Source organism: Hylobates moloch, unplaced genomic scaffold, assembly GCF_009828535.3.
Source record: "Hylobates moloch isolate HMO894 unplaced genomic scaffold, HMol_V3 SCAFFOLD_5, whole genome shotgun sequence".
Lineage (NCBI taxonomy): Eukaryota > Metazoa > Chordata > Mammalia > Primates > Hylobatidae > Hylobates > Hylobates moloch.
The window spans coordinates 84071050-84084106 of NW_026652280.1; the positions used below are offsets into that span (position 1 = coordinate 84071050).

At 44.6% G+C, this 13057-nt stretch overlaps 1 protein-coding gene across 4 annotated transcripts in view; it reads right to left on the reverse strand.

Moving 5' to 3' along the window:
- MAJIN (membrane anchored junction protein) overlaps nucleotides 1-13057 on the reverse strand; it is a 33680-nt gene that overhangs the window by 3423 nt on the left and 17200 nt on the right. For 2 of the 4 annotated variants that reach the window (XM_032153357.2, XM_058438907.1), the window contains 5 exons: nucleotides 8865-8940; nucleotides 8248-8373; nucleotides 6334-6365; nucleotides 5919-6127; nucleotides 4645-4708 (listed from right to left, as the gene is read on the reverse strand). In XM_032153357.2, the coding sequence (XP_032009248.1) occupies nucleotides 4645-4708; nucleotides 5919-6127; nucleotides 6334-6365; nucleotides 8248-8373; nucleotides 8865-8940 (507 nt within the window). The remainder of the gene's footprint in view (nucleotides 1-4644; nucleotides 4709-5918; nucleotides 6128-6333; nucleotides 6366-8247; nucleotides 8374-8864; nucleotides 8941-13057) is intronic. The other 2 variants (XM_058438909.1, XM_032153360.2) reach the window with 2 other exon arrangements.

Genomic DNA, 13057 nt, shown 5'->3' on the forward strand with positions numbered 1-13057 from the left:
AGAAAAAGAAAAAAAAAAGAGTGTAATAAGACCACCCAACGAATCCATATAGAGTGCTGTGGTTGCTGAAAGGACATTAATGGAGCAGGTGGCATTAGTCAAGGAAGGCTTCACAGGGGAAGTGAAATTTGAATGGAGCCTTGATGGATGAGTGGGATGTTGTCATAATGGGGGTGAGGAGGTGGCCAGTCACAGCAGGGCATTCCAGACAGGGACATGATGTATGAGGGCACAGTGCCATTAAAGAATAAATAGGATCAGCATGGCTAGAGCCAGGCATGGTAGAAACATGACTGTGGCATTAGCAACCAGCACAATATAACACAATCTTATTATTTCTCCATGTGCTGCTGCTTTATATAGAACCATATAGAAATATGGTTATTATATTTTCTTTGGGAATCTCTGCCACTGGCTACTACTCTCTTCACCCAGTCAGAAACTAGGGGCTTTACCCAGCAGTGATGGAGCTCCTCAAGCTGTTTTGCTGGTGAAGAGTTCTTTTTTTTCTTTTGGGTGTGCAGTTCTGTGAATTTTTTTCCCATTTTTTAAAATTTATTTTTTATTTCAATAGGTTTTTGGGGAGTGAGTGGTGTCTGGTTACATGAATAAGTTTTTTTAGTGGTGATTTCTGAGATTTTGGTGCACCCATCACCCAAGTAGTGTACACTATACCCAATGTATAGTCTTTCATCCCTCACCCCCTTCCCACCCTTTCCCCCAAGTCCCCAAAGTCCATTGTATCATTCTTAAGGCTTTGCAACCTCATAGCTTAGCTCCCATGGCGAAGAGTTCTAGAGCAAGGGGCTGCAGACTGTAAAGGTAGGTTCTGGGAGGCAGAGGCATGGCAAGTCTCTAGAAAAGCTAGGACTAGCCCCCATCCTAAGAATAAACTTCGGATTAGAATGGCAGATATCTCTGAACTAAGCCTCTTCACAAACCGCTCAAATCCCAGACCACATGGGCAGCCACCGAAGTCATATTCCTATAAAAGCAACAGGGAACTCTGGGGAGGAAGGAGACCATTCTTACCTTTTCTATAGAGAGTGGAGATGGAATTTAGAGGGCCAAGCTCTGGTTTCTGGCTTGAGGGAATGATTCTTACAAATTTAATGAAACTATGGTTTGGGGCTTTAATTCTGCTGCATACAGTAGCCCTAATGAAAGCATCTATTAAGGGTGGGAGGAGGAACAGGAGGGCAAAGGCCTTGGGACAGAGGTACAGCCTACCTCTGAACCAGGGAAGAGTCTCCTCACAAGACAGTGTAGCCTTTTTGTGATCTCTCAAAATCTTGAGAGATGTCTTCTCAAGAAAAAGTCTTAAGAGAGGAAAAATATTATAGCTGGAATTCAGACTGAAGGTATCATCTTGGACCTCTATCAGAACATAATACTCTGAAAACCTGATGCAAGACTGTCCTCCGTATGTTCAGGACCAGATCTGTTTAGAAGTGCAGTTCAAACAGATATAGCAAAACAACAACAACAACAAAATGCGACGTGCAGTTACTCTGTTTCGTTTCTGGGCCATTCATCTGCTCCCTCCCATTTTTTATCCTTCCAAAGTCTGGATCTCTAGATCTGGGACCTGAAGTAACAAAGGCAAGGGGGTTTTCTCTTCCTTCGCATTCTCCCTAAACACTTCTTATGAAACAGAGGTACGTGTTGTATTCTTCTAAGCTTTCCCCACACAGGCTCCCAATGTGTTCAGACACGCACATGCACAGTGACTGTGATCCTACACCCTAACTCCCTGCAAAGGGGGCAGAACATATTAAGCAATGGACCATAGGAGCAAATTCAATTTTTCCAGCTCAAGTGACTTACACTGAGAGTCACTGTGATCACCTTAATTTAGGAGAAATCATCTTCCTGGGAACAGGGTCCATGATGGTGAATGTCTTTGGGCCTTGAGTCAAAATCAATAAACATGTTCCTTTTACTAGAGTTTTTTCTAAAGCCAGAATCAGGTTGAAAAGGTAATTATGTTGAGTAAGAAGCTGTGGGTACTGTTCTTGAGGGAGATGATGTGTCAAACTAAGAATAGGAAGATACAAAGGGTAGAGAGCATGGAAAATATTCCTTTAATAGTAATTATCTTGGTTGTATAAAGTGTCTTTGTTCTCCAGAGCTTCAAGTACTCCGCATGTACTTTCTCATTTCTTTTTCTTACCCCCTAAAGGATGGGAGGCATAGAAGGGGTTGACTATCTGCCCAAAATCACTCAGTGGGCCAGCTGGCCACAGCACAACTGGGGCCCTGGACTCTTCCTCTGCACACAGAGGCAGAGGTATAAATCCCCAAGGATATACTCCTTCCCCAACTAAATTACAAGCTCCTAGAAAAAAGAAATCAGGGTTTACATATGTTTGTGTGTGCCCCAGCACCCAACACAATGCCTTGTGAGCAAGAGACAGAACAATCCTTTAGAAATGAAAATAACTTCATTTTTCTACTTAAAAATGTTTTACAGAATTCCTGTGATCTTGAAGGTAGTCTCAAGGCTTTTCATGATCCAGTCCATTCGGACTTCTCCAGTAACATTTCTCAGCACTGGACTTTAAGCTATTCTGGGAATCCTTCCCTCCTGGCCACTTTATGCTCCCTTTGTATCCTGTGCTTCCTTCTACCCCTGCACATGACACATCTATCAGTAACTGTCTGCCTAGCTGTATACTGTTGGTGTATCCCTGGTACTTGGCACATAGTAGACACTCAATGAAAATTTGTTGAATGCATTCTGGGCAACATGGCAAAACCCCATCTCTACAAAAAATACAAAAATCAGCCAGGTGTGATGACACATGCCAGTAGTCCTAGCTACTCTAGAGGCTGAAATGAGAGGATCACTTGAGCCTGAGAGGTGGAGGTTGCTGTGAGCCAAGATTGCACCACTGCACTCCAGCCTGGGCAACAGAGTGTGACCCTGTCTCAAAAAAGAAAAAAAAGGCCGGGCGTGGTGGCTCACGCCTGTAATCCCAGCACTTTGGGAGGCCAAGGCGGGCGGATCACAAGGTCAGGAGATCGAGGCCATCCTGGCTAACACAGTGAAACCCCGTCTCTACTAAAAAATACAAAAAATTAGCCGGGCGTGGTGGCGGGCGCCTGTAGTCCCAGCTACGCGGGAGGCTGAGGCAGAAGAATGGTGTGAACCCGGGAGGCAGAGCTTGCAGTGAGCCGAGATCGCGCCATTGCACTCCAGCCTGAGCGACAGAGTGAGACTCCATCTCAAAAGAAAACAAAACAAAAAATTTGTTGAATGAATGCATATGTAAATGTTTACTCGATAACTGCTCATGTTATGAGTCCTGGGAAGGTGAAGAAAGTGAGTTGTTTGTGTTTGGATACTTAGGGTCACAGCAACTTTGGAGACATACAGAAAAAAAGAAAGGATCTTTAAGGCATGGATACCAGCTAACAGCTATTTAAAGAGTGGAGAACAAGAAAAAGTCACTATTTTAGAGAATATACAGAAAAGAAGTCCTGAAATGGAGGAAGGGTATCAGATATATGAATATCTAAATGGGAAACATACCCCATAAATGAAATCTAATTCCATCAGGGGCCAGCCCTTCACTGCTCTAGAAGTTTTCTCTTACCAGTTATCAGTGCTGATACATGCCTAGCTCATTTGTTAAAACTAGATGTTCTGGCCGGGCTCGGTGGCTCACGCCTGTAATCCCAGCACTTTGGGAGGCCGAGGCAGGTGGATCACGAGGTTAGGAGATCGAGACCATCCTGGCTAACATGGTGAAACCCCGTCTCTACTAAAAAATACAAAAAATTAGCTGGGCGTGGTGGCACATGCCTGTAGTCCCAGCTACTCGGGAGGCTGAGGCAGGAGAATGGCGTGAACCCGGGAGGCAGAGCTTGCAGTGAGCCAAGATCGCACCACTGCACTCCAGCCTGGGTGACAGAGTGAGACTCCGTCTCAAAGAACAAAAAAACAAAAAGACAAACTAGATGTTCCCAGACTCAGACCCCAGTGTAGATGAAGGCAAAGTTTCCTAAAGGGAAAATTCTATACTGGATCCCACCTTAATTCTATACAGACATATTTTCTTATTTCAACTGCAGAGTACAAGTAGCTTTTTAAGCTGAGAAGAGAGGATTTTTTTTTTTTTTTTGAGATGGAGTCTCACTCTGTTGCCCAGGCTGGAGGGCAGTGGCACAAACTCGGCTCACTGCAACCTCTGCCTCCTGGGTTCAAGAGATTCTCTTGCCTCAGCCTCCTGAGTAGCTGGGATTACAGAAGCCCACCACCACACTTGGCTAATTTTTTATATTTTTAGTAGAGACTGGGTCTCACCAGGTTGGCCAGCCTGGTCTTGAACTCCTGACTTCAGGTGATCCGCCCGCCTCAGCCTCCCAAAATGCTGGAATTACAGGCATGAGCCACCGTACCAGGCAAAGAGAGGACTTTTTAACAAAAAAATTCATCGATGCATGTATTATGCAGTCACTTTGGGATGCGTTGTGACAAGGGCATAATAGTTGAATGTTATTCTGCAGACAGTGAAATCCAAGAATGAGTTCAGTCAATTCAATCTGCACGAAAAACCAAGATGTGCTGGTAACCGGAATCCTGACTTGTAATGGAACAGGAATAGCTAACAGCCTCTAAGGCTCCATTTTAGTACTTACTCTCCTGGTTTCCACAGGGGGCTTCTTTTTGCTGGGTCCTTGGCCGGAAGTCCCTATCTTGGCCCTGAGGTGGGGGGAAAATATGCAGGAAATGTTACTGGCAGAGGCAATATCACTACATTCAAGCAAATGTGGCCCAAATGAATATTTCAGCAGGTTGGCTATTTTTATACTACTCCTGGCTGGCAGAATAAATTGGGTGGCCAAATTTTCTTTGGGTGCTGCTTTACTTCACAGCAGAATCCCAGTTTGAGACACTTAGGGATCTGGGATTTGAGAAAGTGAAAATGTGATTGAAAGCAGGTATCAGATTTTGAAATACTTGATTGTGCATCAAAACCCAGAGAAAGGGAAGATCTGAGACCTAATTTGCATGGAAAATTCAGTCGAATGGAACAGAGCAAAGCTTCATACCTCCAAGTACCCTCACATTCCACCTAGCTTGGAAAGGAGCTCCCTACCTCTTCACCTACATGTGCATCTGGAGAGCATGGGGTCAGCTTCCTAGTGGTCTACCTTATTTCTCCTGTATGTCTAGGGGTCCACAGAGTCCCAGGAAAAGGGTAGCTGTTCTCTGTGGGCCCAGGGTGGAAGCATCTTGGGCTAGAGAACAAACCACACCTTGGATTATTCCAGCAGCGTTGTTATTAGCTTTCTAGGGTGCTAATAAGAATGACTGAATTGTCTTACTGACTCATTTTGTCCCTGATAGAGAATTGAAAGAAGAACATAAGTGGCCTCCACAATATGTTAGGGATGTATTCAACATTCCCCCTAATATCACAGCACTCCACCCAATGATTGATACATACCCTCTTGCAAACATTTATATTTTAGTCTGGACTGCATCTTAAGGTTCCAAAAGCTAACTGCTCACTGGGTAAAATAGAATTATATTTTATTTGTTCTTACTCTTTCAAGAGTTTCCCTATGTTTTTGTAAATATTCTGAGACTTCATAAGTCTTGTGCCTTCTGGTGACATTAACATAGTATTACTGAATGTGCTGAATTCAATTGTTTAGATCAGATTGTATTTCTTCTCAGCCTTCATCTTGAAAAGAAAAATCATACTTTGCTGAAAAAGGGACTGTGTTCAAATTATATTGTAAATATTAACTTGCTCCCTTTCCTTAGTCCACCCACTGTAATAGGCAGATACTGATGAAGTCCTGCAAAAGAAAGTGACTCGCCCAAGGACAGGATCAACCAACAGTAATAGCTGGCAAAGCCTAACTAGGACGCAGGAGCGAGCCTCTCTCCCCGCACCACTGACCCGTCCAGCCCTGGCCTGCTGGGGGAGCTGGGCTCGTCCATGTGTTTTCGTTTCCTCATCACAGCTCCTACTGCTGTCTTCTCAGCTGGGACCTTCAGGAGGAAGCAGATGCCTGTGACTCCTCCTTTCCAGAGTTGCTCACAGTTCATGAAGGCACAGTGAAGAAAACTCCCCATCCTTAAACTGCCAAAGGCAACTTTGAACACCAGCTTTGCAAGTAAGAATAGACATTCTATTACAGACATGGTCTCAGAAATCTAGCCAAGGGGGAAAATACGGTCTTATGTTTACAATTCTGACTGGACCTGGGCAGCAACTGAGGGGCAAAGTAAGGGGAAGAGGCAAGAGCAGGACTTTTTGGACAAAAGAAGGTGATAAAGGCAATTTTCATTTTGTACGGAAAAGGTAAACTTACCAACCCAAGAGGACTGTCACTTATTGGTTTCCCTACAATAGGAAATTTGAGTGTCATAATAGATTTAAGACTTTTTTTTTTTTTTTTTTGAGATTAAGTCTCTGTCCCCCAGACTGGAGTGCAGTGGTGCGATCTCGGCTCACTGCAGCCTCCGCCTCTTGAGTTCAAGCGATTCTCCTCCCTCAGCCTCCCGAGTAGCTGGGACTACAGGCACATGCCACCACACCTGGCTAATTTTTGTATTTTTAGTAGAGAGAGGGGTTTCACCACATTGGCCAGGTTGGTCTCAAACTCCTGACCTCAGGTGATCCACCTGCCTTGGCCTCCCGAAGTGAGCCACCAGGCCTAGCCACAATGCTGTTTTACCTGGATTTCTGGCTACTATTTATTTCTTGGAACTGACCCCAGACACAGACTCCTCATGTGCCCTTCTCCCTTCTACCTGGTACCATTTTCCCTAAAAATAGTGTCTTCAAACTCTCTTCCTCCCATTTCAGAATGATTGTAATCTACAAGCTAGAAAGGGTTTGAAAAGGAAGGGGACGATCCTTACTAAAAAAGAAAAAAAGTAGAACTTCAGCTACCTGTGACAAATGAAAAGGGGAGATATTTTGAGGCAAGGCCTTTGCACCCCTTTTTTCTTTTTCCTTTTTTGAGACAGAGCTAGCTCTGTTGCCCAGGCAGGAGTGCAGTGGTGTGATCTTGGCTCACCAGAACCTCTGCCTCCCAGGTTCAAGCAATTCTCTTCCCTCAGCCTCCAGAGTAGCTGGGACTACAGGCATGCACCACCACCATGCCGGGCTACATCATATACATATACATATATATATATATATTTTTTTTTTCAGATGTCATCTTGCTCTGCCACCCAGGCTGGAGTGCAGTGGCGTGATCTCAGCTCACTGCTATCTCTGACTCCCGGGTTCAAGCGATTCTTCTGCTTCAGCTTCCTGAGTAGCTAGGATTACAGGTGCACACCACCACGCCTGGCTAAATTTACTTTTAGTAGAGATGGGGTTTCACCATATTGGTCAGGCTGGTCTTGAACTCCTGGCCTCAAGTGATCCTCCTGCCTTGGCCTCCCAAAGTACTGGGATTACAGGCATAAGCCACCATGCCCAGCCTGCACCCCTTTTCAAATCAAAAGGGTAGGTGTTTACTTGTCCCTCAATCAACAAAAACGCCCATGGCCTTCAGAGAATAAAAATTTGGGCTAGGCACAGTGGCTCATGCCTGTAATCCCAGTGTTTTGGGAGGCCGAGGTGGGAGGATCGCTTGAGCCCAGGAGTTTGAGACCCAACGGTGCAATACAGTCAGACCCCTCTCTCTACTAAAAAAAAAAAAAAAATTAGCCGGGGGTGGTCGCACACACCTATAGTCCTAGCTACTTGGGAAGCTGAGGCAGGAGGATCACTTGAGCCCAGGAGTTAGAGGTTACAGTGAACTATGATCACACCACTGTACTCCAGCCTGGGTGACAGAGTGAGACCCTGTCTAAATAAAAATAAAATTGGGAGATACCTTTAAGACAGCTCTAAGGAGAAAATCATGGAATTCTCTCTAATGGAAGGGTTTATATAATAGTTATCTTTCATTCAGTGATTAAGTCAGGCTTTGTACTTTTCATCTACTAGTATTTATTTAATCCTTTTAACAACTCAGTGATATAGGTAGTAATATTATTCTTCACCATTTCACAACGGAGGCACAGAAAGATTAATTTATCTAACTTCACACAGCTATTAAGTGGCAGGACCACCAGTATTTGAACTGGTCATTCTGGCCTGGAGCACATGATCCTGACCTGTGCACTGTATGACTGGAGCCCAATCTGGTAGCCCATTTCGCCATACCCAGCTGGCACGGCTAAATCATTTTCTTCTCTGCCATCCACATTCACATCATTCCACTTACCAGGTGACAGGTTTTCATGGAACCATTTCATCTCCACGTATAGAGTAAAAACAAATGGGTAGGGGATCAAGATAATTTCCCCATGTTTGAATTTCAGGTGGGAAACTCTCTCCCATTTGCTTTTATCTGGAAAATGGTGCTAAGGAGTAAGGAAAGATGCCAGTATGCATTCCTAAGTACCATTTTAGGGATGAGATTCTCTCTCCTTCCCCTGATCTACCCTCCAAACTGCCTATGGTTTTGCTACTTCCATTTGAGTCTAAAATGTGAGCTGTAGCTCATTTCCAGCCAGAAAAGAAAGGATAGGCTGGGCGCAGTGGCTCATGGCTGTAATCCCAGCACTTTGGGAGGCCGAGGCGGGTGGATCACCTGAGGTCAGGAGTTCAAGACCAGTCTGGCCAACATGGTGAAATAGCGCCTCTACGAAAAATACCAAAATTAGCCAGGTGCAGTGGCACATGCCTGTAATCCCAGCTACTCAAGAGGCTGAGGCAAGAGAATCGCTTGAACCTGGGAGGCTGAGGTTGCAGTGAGCCAAGATCATGCCATTGCACTCCAGCCTGGGCAACAGAGCAAGACTCCATCTCAAAAAAAAAAAAAAAAAAAAAAAAGGATACAGGGAAATATAATGAAGTGTTCTGTAGCAAAGGGCTGAAGATTGTCCAAGTTTCCCAAGACCACGCGGACAGAATCCTGAAAAACATATTTGAAATGACTTTAACATTGTTGAGTCTCAGCCAATCTTTGTTTATATTTGTCACTGCTACTCACATACCCTATACAGTATCAAAACTGAACTATTTGCTGTTCCTTTAACACGTGTTCTAATTCTCCATTTCTTTTCTTTCTTTCTTTTTTCTTTTTGAGAGAGTCTTGTTTTGTGGGCTAGGCTGAAGTGCAGTTGCGTGATCTCTGCTCACTGCAATCTCTGCCTCCTGGGCTCAAGTGATCTTCCCACCTCAGCCTCCCCAGTAACCGGGACTACAGGCGTGCATCACCACACCTGTCTAATTTTTTTATTTTTTGTAGAGATGTGGTTTCATCATGTTGCCCAGGATGGTCTTGAACTCCTGGGCTCAAGTGCTCTGCCCTCCTCGGTCTCCCAAAGTGCTGGGATTACAGGCGTGAGCCACTGCACCCAGCCCGCTTCTCCGTTTCTATGCTTTTGCATAGAAAGGGAATTTCTCTTCCTGAAATGCCCTTTCCACCCATCAGCACTTGTCCAAATCTGACCTATCCTTTCAGGCATAGTTCAAAAGCCATCTCCTCCAGAAATCTTTCCCTGATTTACCAAGTTATAATTAACTGTTAGTATCAAACTTCACAGTAGTTAGCCTGGAGTCTTTACTACATTCCACATACAAATGTTTTATATTCCTTACCGGGAGATCTACTTGAAGTAGAATATACACCTGATTTATCTTAGTATCCCTTCTATGGTGTCTACCATCATGAATAATGCATAACAAGTCCTCACTAAATGTACATTGAATGAATGAATAATACTGGTATTAACTGATATACAGTATTTTGCTTTTGTTTAAGTCAAACCTTTTTTTCACTCACTTTAAATTTTAATTGATTAGTCCCTAATTAAGCTATATGCTTATTAGTCTATACTAATTAATTTGGCATCATAAAGACTACTAAATTTCTATGGGGAAAAAAGTCTCAATTTCAGTCCCAGCCTTGTCATTTCACCCTTAAGCTTCAGTGTTCTCATGTTTGTGTTCAAAGAAGATAGAAACTGTGGCCAGCGCAGTGGCTCATGCCTGTTATCCCAGCACTCTGGGAGGCCAAGGCAGGTGGATTGCTTCAGCCCAGGAGTTCAAGACTGGCCTGGGCAACATGGCAATACTCCATCTCTACAAAATATACAAAAATGAGTTGGGTGTAGTGGCACATGCCAGTAGTCCCAGCTACTTGGGAGGCTGAGGTGGGAGGGTCACCTGAACCTCGGAGGTCGAGGCTGCAGTGAGCTATGATTGCGTCACTGCCCTCTAGCCTAGGCGACAGAGCGAAACCTTGTCTCAAAAAAAAAAAAAAAAAAAAAGAAATTGTGTCTTGTTTATCTTTGTATTCTCCATAGTAGCACAGTGTCTAGCTTGTAATTATACTGGCTAATATTTATTGAGTAATTACTATGGGAAGTGTTACTGTTTTTTGTTTTTTTGAGACAGAATCTCGTTGTGTCACCCAGGCTGGAGTGCAGTGGCACAATCTTGGCTCACTGCAACCTCCACCTCCTGGGTTCAAGCAGTGCTATACCTCAACCTCCCAAGTAGCTAGGATTATAGGCACGCACTACCATGCCCAGCTAATTTTTTGTATTTTTAGTAGAGATGGGGTTTCGCCATGTTGCCCAGGCTGGTCTCAAATCCCTGAGCTCAGGCAATCCACCCACCTTGGCCTCCCAAAGTGCTAGGATTACAGGCATGAGCGACCATGCCCGGCCTTTTTTTGTTGTTTTTTTTGAGATGAAGTTTTGTTCTTGCCCAGGCTGGAGTCTGGAGTGCAATGGCTTGGTCTCCACTCACTGCAACCTCTGCCTCCCAGGTTCAAGTGATTCTCCTGCCTCAGCCTCTCGAGTAGCTGGGATTACAGGTGCCTGCCACCACACCTGGCTAACTTTTGTATTTTTGGTAGAGATGGGGTTTCACTATGTTGGCCAGGCCGGTCATGAATCCCTGACCTCAAGTGATCTGCCCACCTTGGCCTTCCAAAGTGCTGGGATTACAGGCGTAAGCCACCAAGCCTGGCTGTGTTTTTATACATATTAATTAATTTAACTCTCACAAAAACCCTGTGAGATAGGCAATTCTGTTATTCCCATTTTACAGACGGGGAAACAGACAAAGAGAGGTGAAAAAATGTAGTCTAGGTTACATAACTAGAACTAGCGGGCCCAAGACCTGAACCAAGGCAGCGGGGTTCCAGAGCTCCTAGTCTTAACCCCTAGGCTAGCCTGCTTCTCAGTAAATGTTTTCTTTTTTCTTTTTTTTTTTTTTGAGACAGAGTCTCACTCTGTTGCCCAGGCTGGAGTGCAGTGTGCGATCTCGGCTCACTGCAACCTCCGCCTCCCAGGTTCAAGCAATTCTCCTGCCTCAGCCTCCCGAGTAGCTTGGACTACAGGTATGTGCCACCACACCCAGCTAATTTTTGTATTTTTAGTAGAAACAGGGTTTCGCCATGTTGGCCAGTCTGGTCTTAAACTCCTGACCTCAGGTGATCCACCTGCCTTGGCCTCCCAAAGTGCTGGGATTAAAGGTGTGAGCCACAGCGCCTAGCCTCAGTAAGTGTTTTCTAAATGAAGAAAAGAGAATGATAACATCTGACCCCAAACTAGTGAGCATAACAGAAAGATATATATGCATATCAAATGCACCTTGGAAATATGACATATGTTGAATGTAAACACCCTCGAGCTACTAATTATTGAGCTGTGTGGCAGGCATTGCAGACATCTATTTCTAATCCTCAGTCTTGAAACAGGCCTTCTTTATTAACCTCATTTGACAGGTAAGGAAACAGACTCAGAGAGGGTAGGTATTTTGCCCAGAGTCAAACTGTGAATGGCAGAACACTTCCCATAGTAATTACTCAATAAATATTAGCTATTATAATTAGAAGCTAGACACTATCCTACTATGGAGACTTCAAATCCAGGTTTGACTGGCTCTAAAGTCTGTGTTCCCTCCTCTCTGTTATGCTTCTGTGAGCTTTTCACTGCTCAGGTTAACTGAAGCAAAGTGAAATAAAGCCTACTCTGGGCCGGGCGTGGTGGCTCATGCTTGTAATCCCAGCACTTTGGGAGGCCGAGGCGGGCGGATCACAAGGTCAGGAGATCGAGACCAGGGTGAAACCCCGTCTCTACTAAAAAATACAAAAAAAAAAAAAATTAGCCGGGCGTGGTGGCGGGCGCCTGTAGTCCCAGCTACTCGGAGAGGCTGAGGCAGGAGAATGGCGTGAACCTGGGAGGCGGAGCTTGCAGTGAGCCGAGATTGTGCCACTGCACTCCAGCCTGGGCGACAGAGCGAGACTCCATCTCAAAAAAAAAAAAAAAAAAAAAAAGCCTACTCTGCTCATAATTAAAATAGGTAGAAGGGCCGGGCGCAGTGGCTCACACCTGTAATCCCAACACTTTGGGAGGCCGAGGCGGGTGGATCACAAGGTCAAGAGATCGAGACCATCCTGGCCAACACGATGAAACCCCGTCTCTACTAAAAATACAAAAATTAGCTGGGCGTGGTGGTGCACACCGGTAGTCCCAGCTACTTGGGAGGCTGAGGCAGGAGAATCGCTGGTACCCGAGAGATGGAGGTTACATTGAGCCAAAATCGTGCCACTGCACTCCAGCCTGGTGACACAGCGAAACTCCGTCTCAAACAAAACAAAACAAAACAAAACAAAAACAGGTAGAACATTTTCTTGGTCCTATGTTAAAATAACTTATTCATAATGATATCCTTGAGGGTCCTGCAAGATCCTAATGTATCTTTTAACACTTAGCCAAAGAGGTACCTTCTTAAGGGTATGACTCAGTTTTGGTTTCACGAGTTTTGTGTTTAAGTGTATTTAATTGCTTTGAAATGTGGAGGCATATGTCTTAAGAAATCACAATAGTCATAAATCACTGAATTGTGAAGTCAGAAGAGGAAAAGCTAGTTTAGACCTCTCATTTTCCAAATGAGGCAATTAAGATCCAAGTTGATATATGATTTGCCAATAGTCACACAGCTAAGTGGTGGCTACGCCAGGACTGGAATCCAGGGCCAACCCCCAGAACCCTAACTCCTTGTCCATTGCTTCC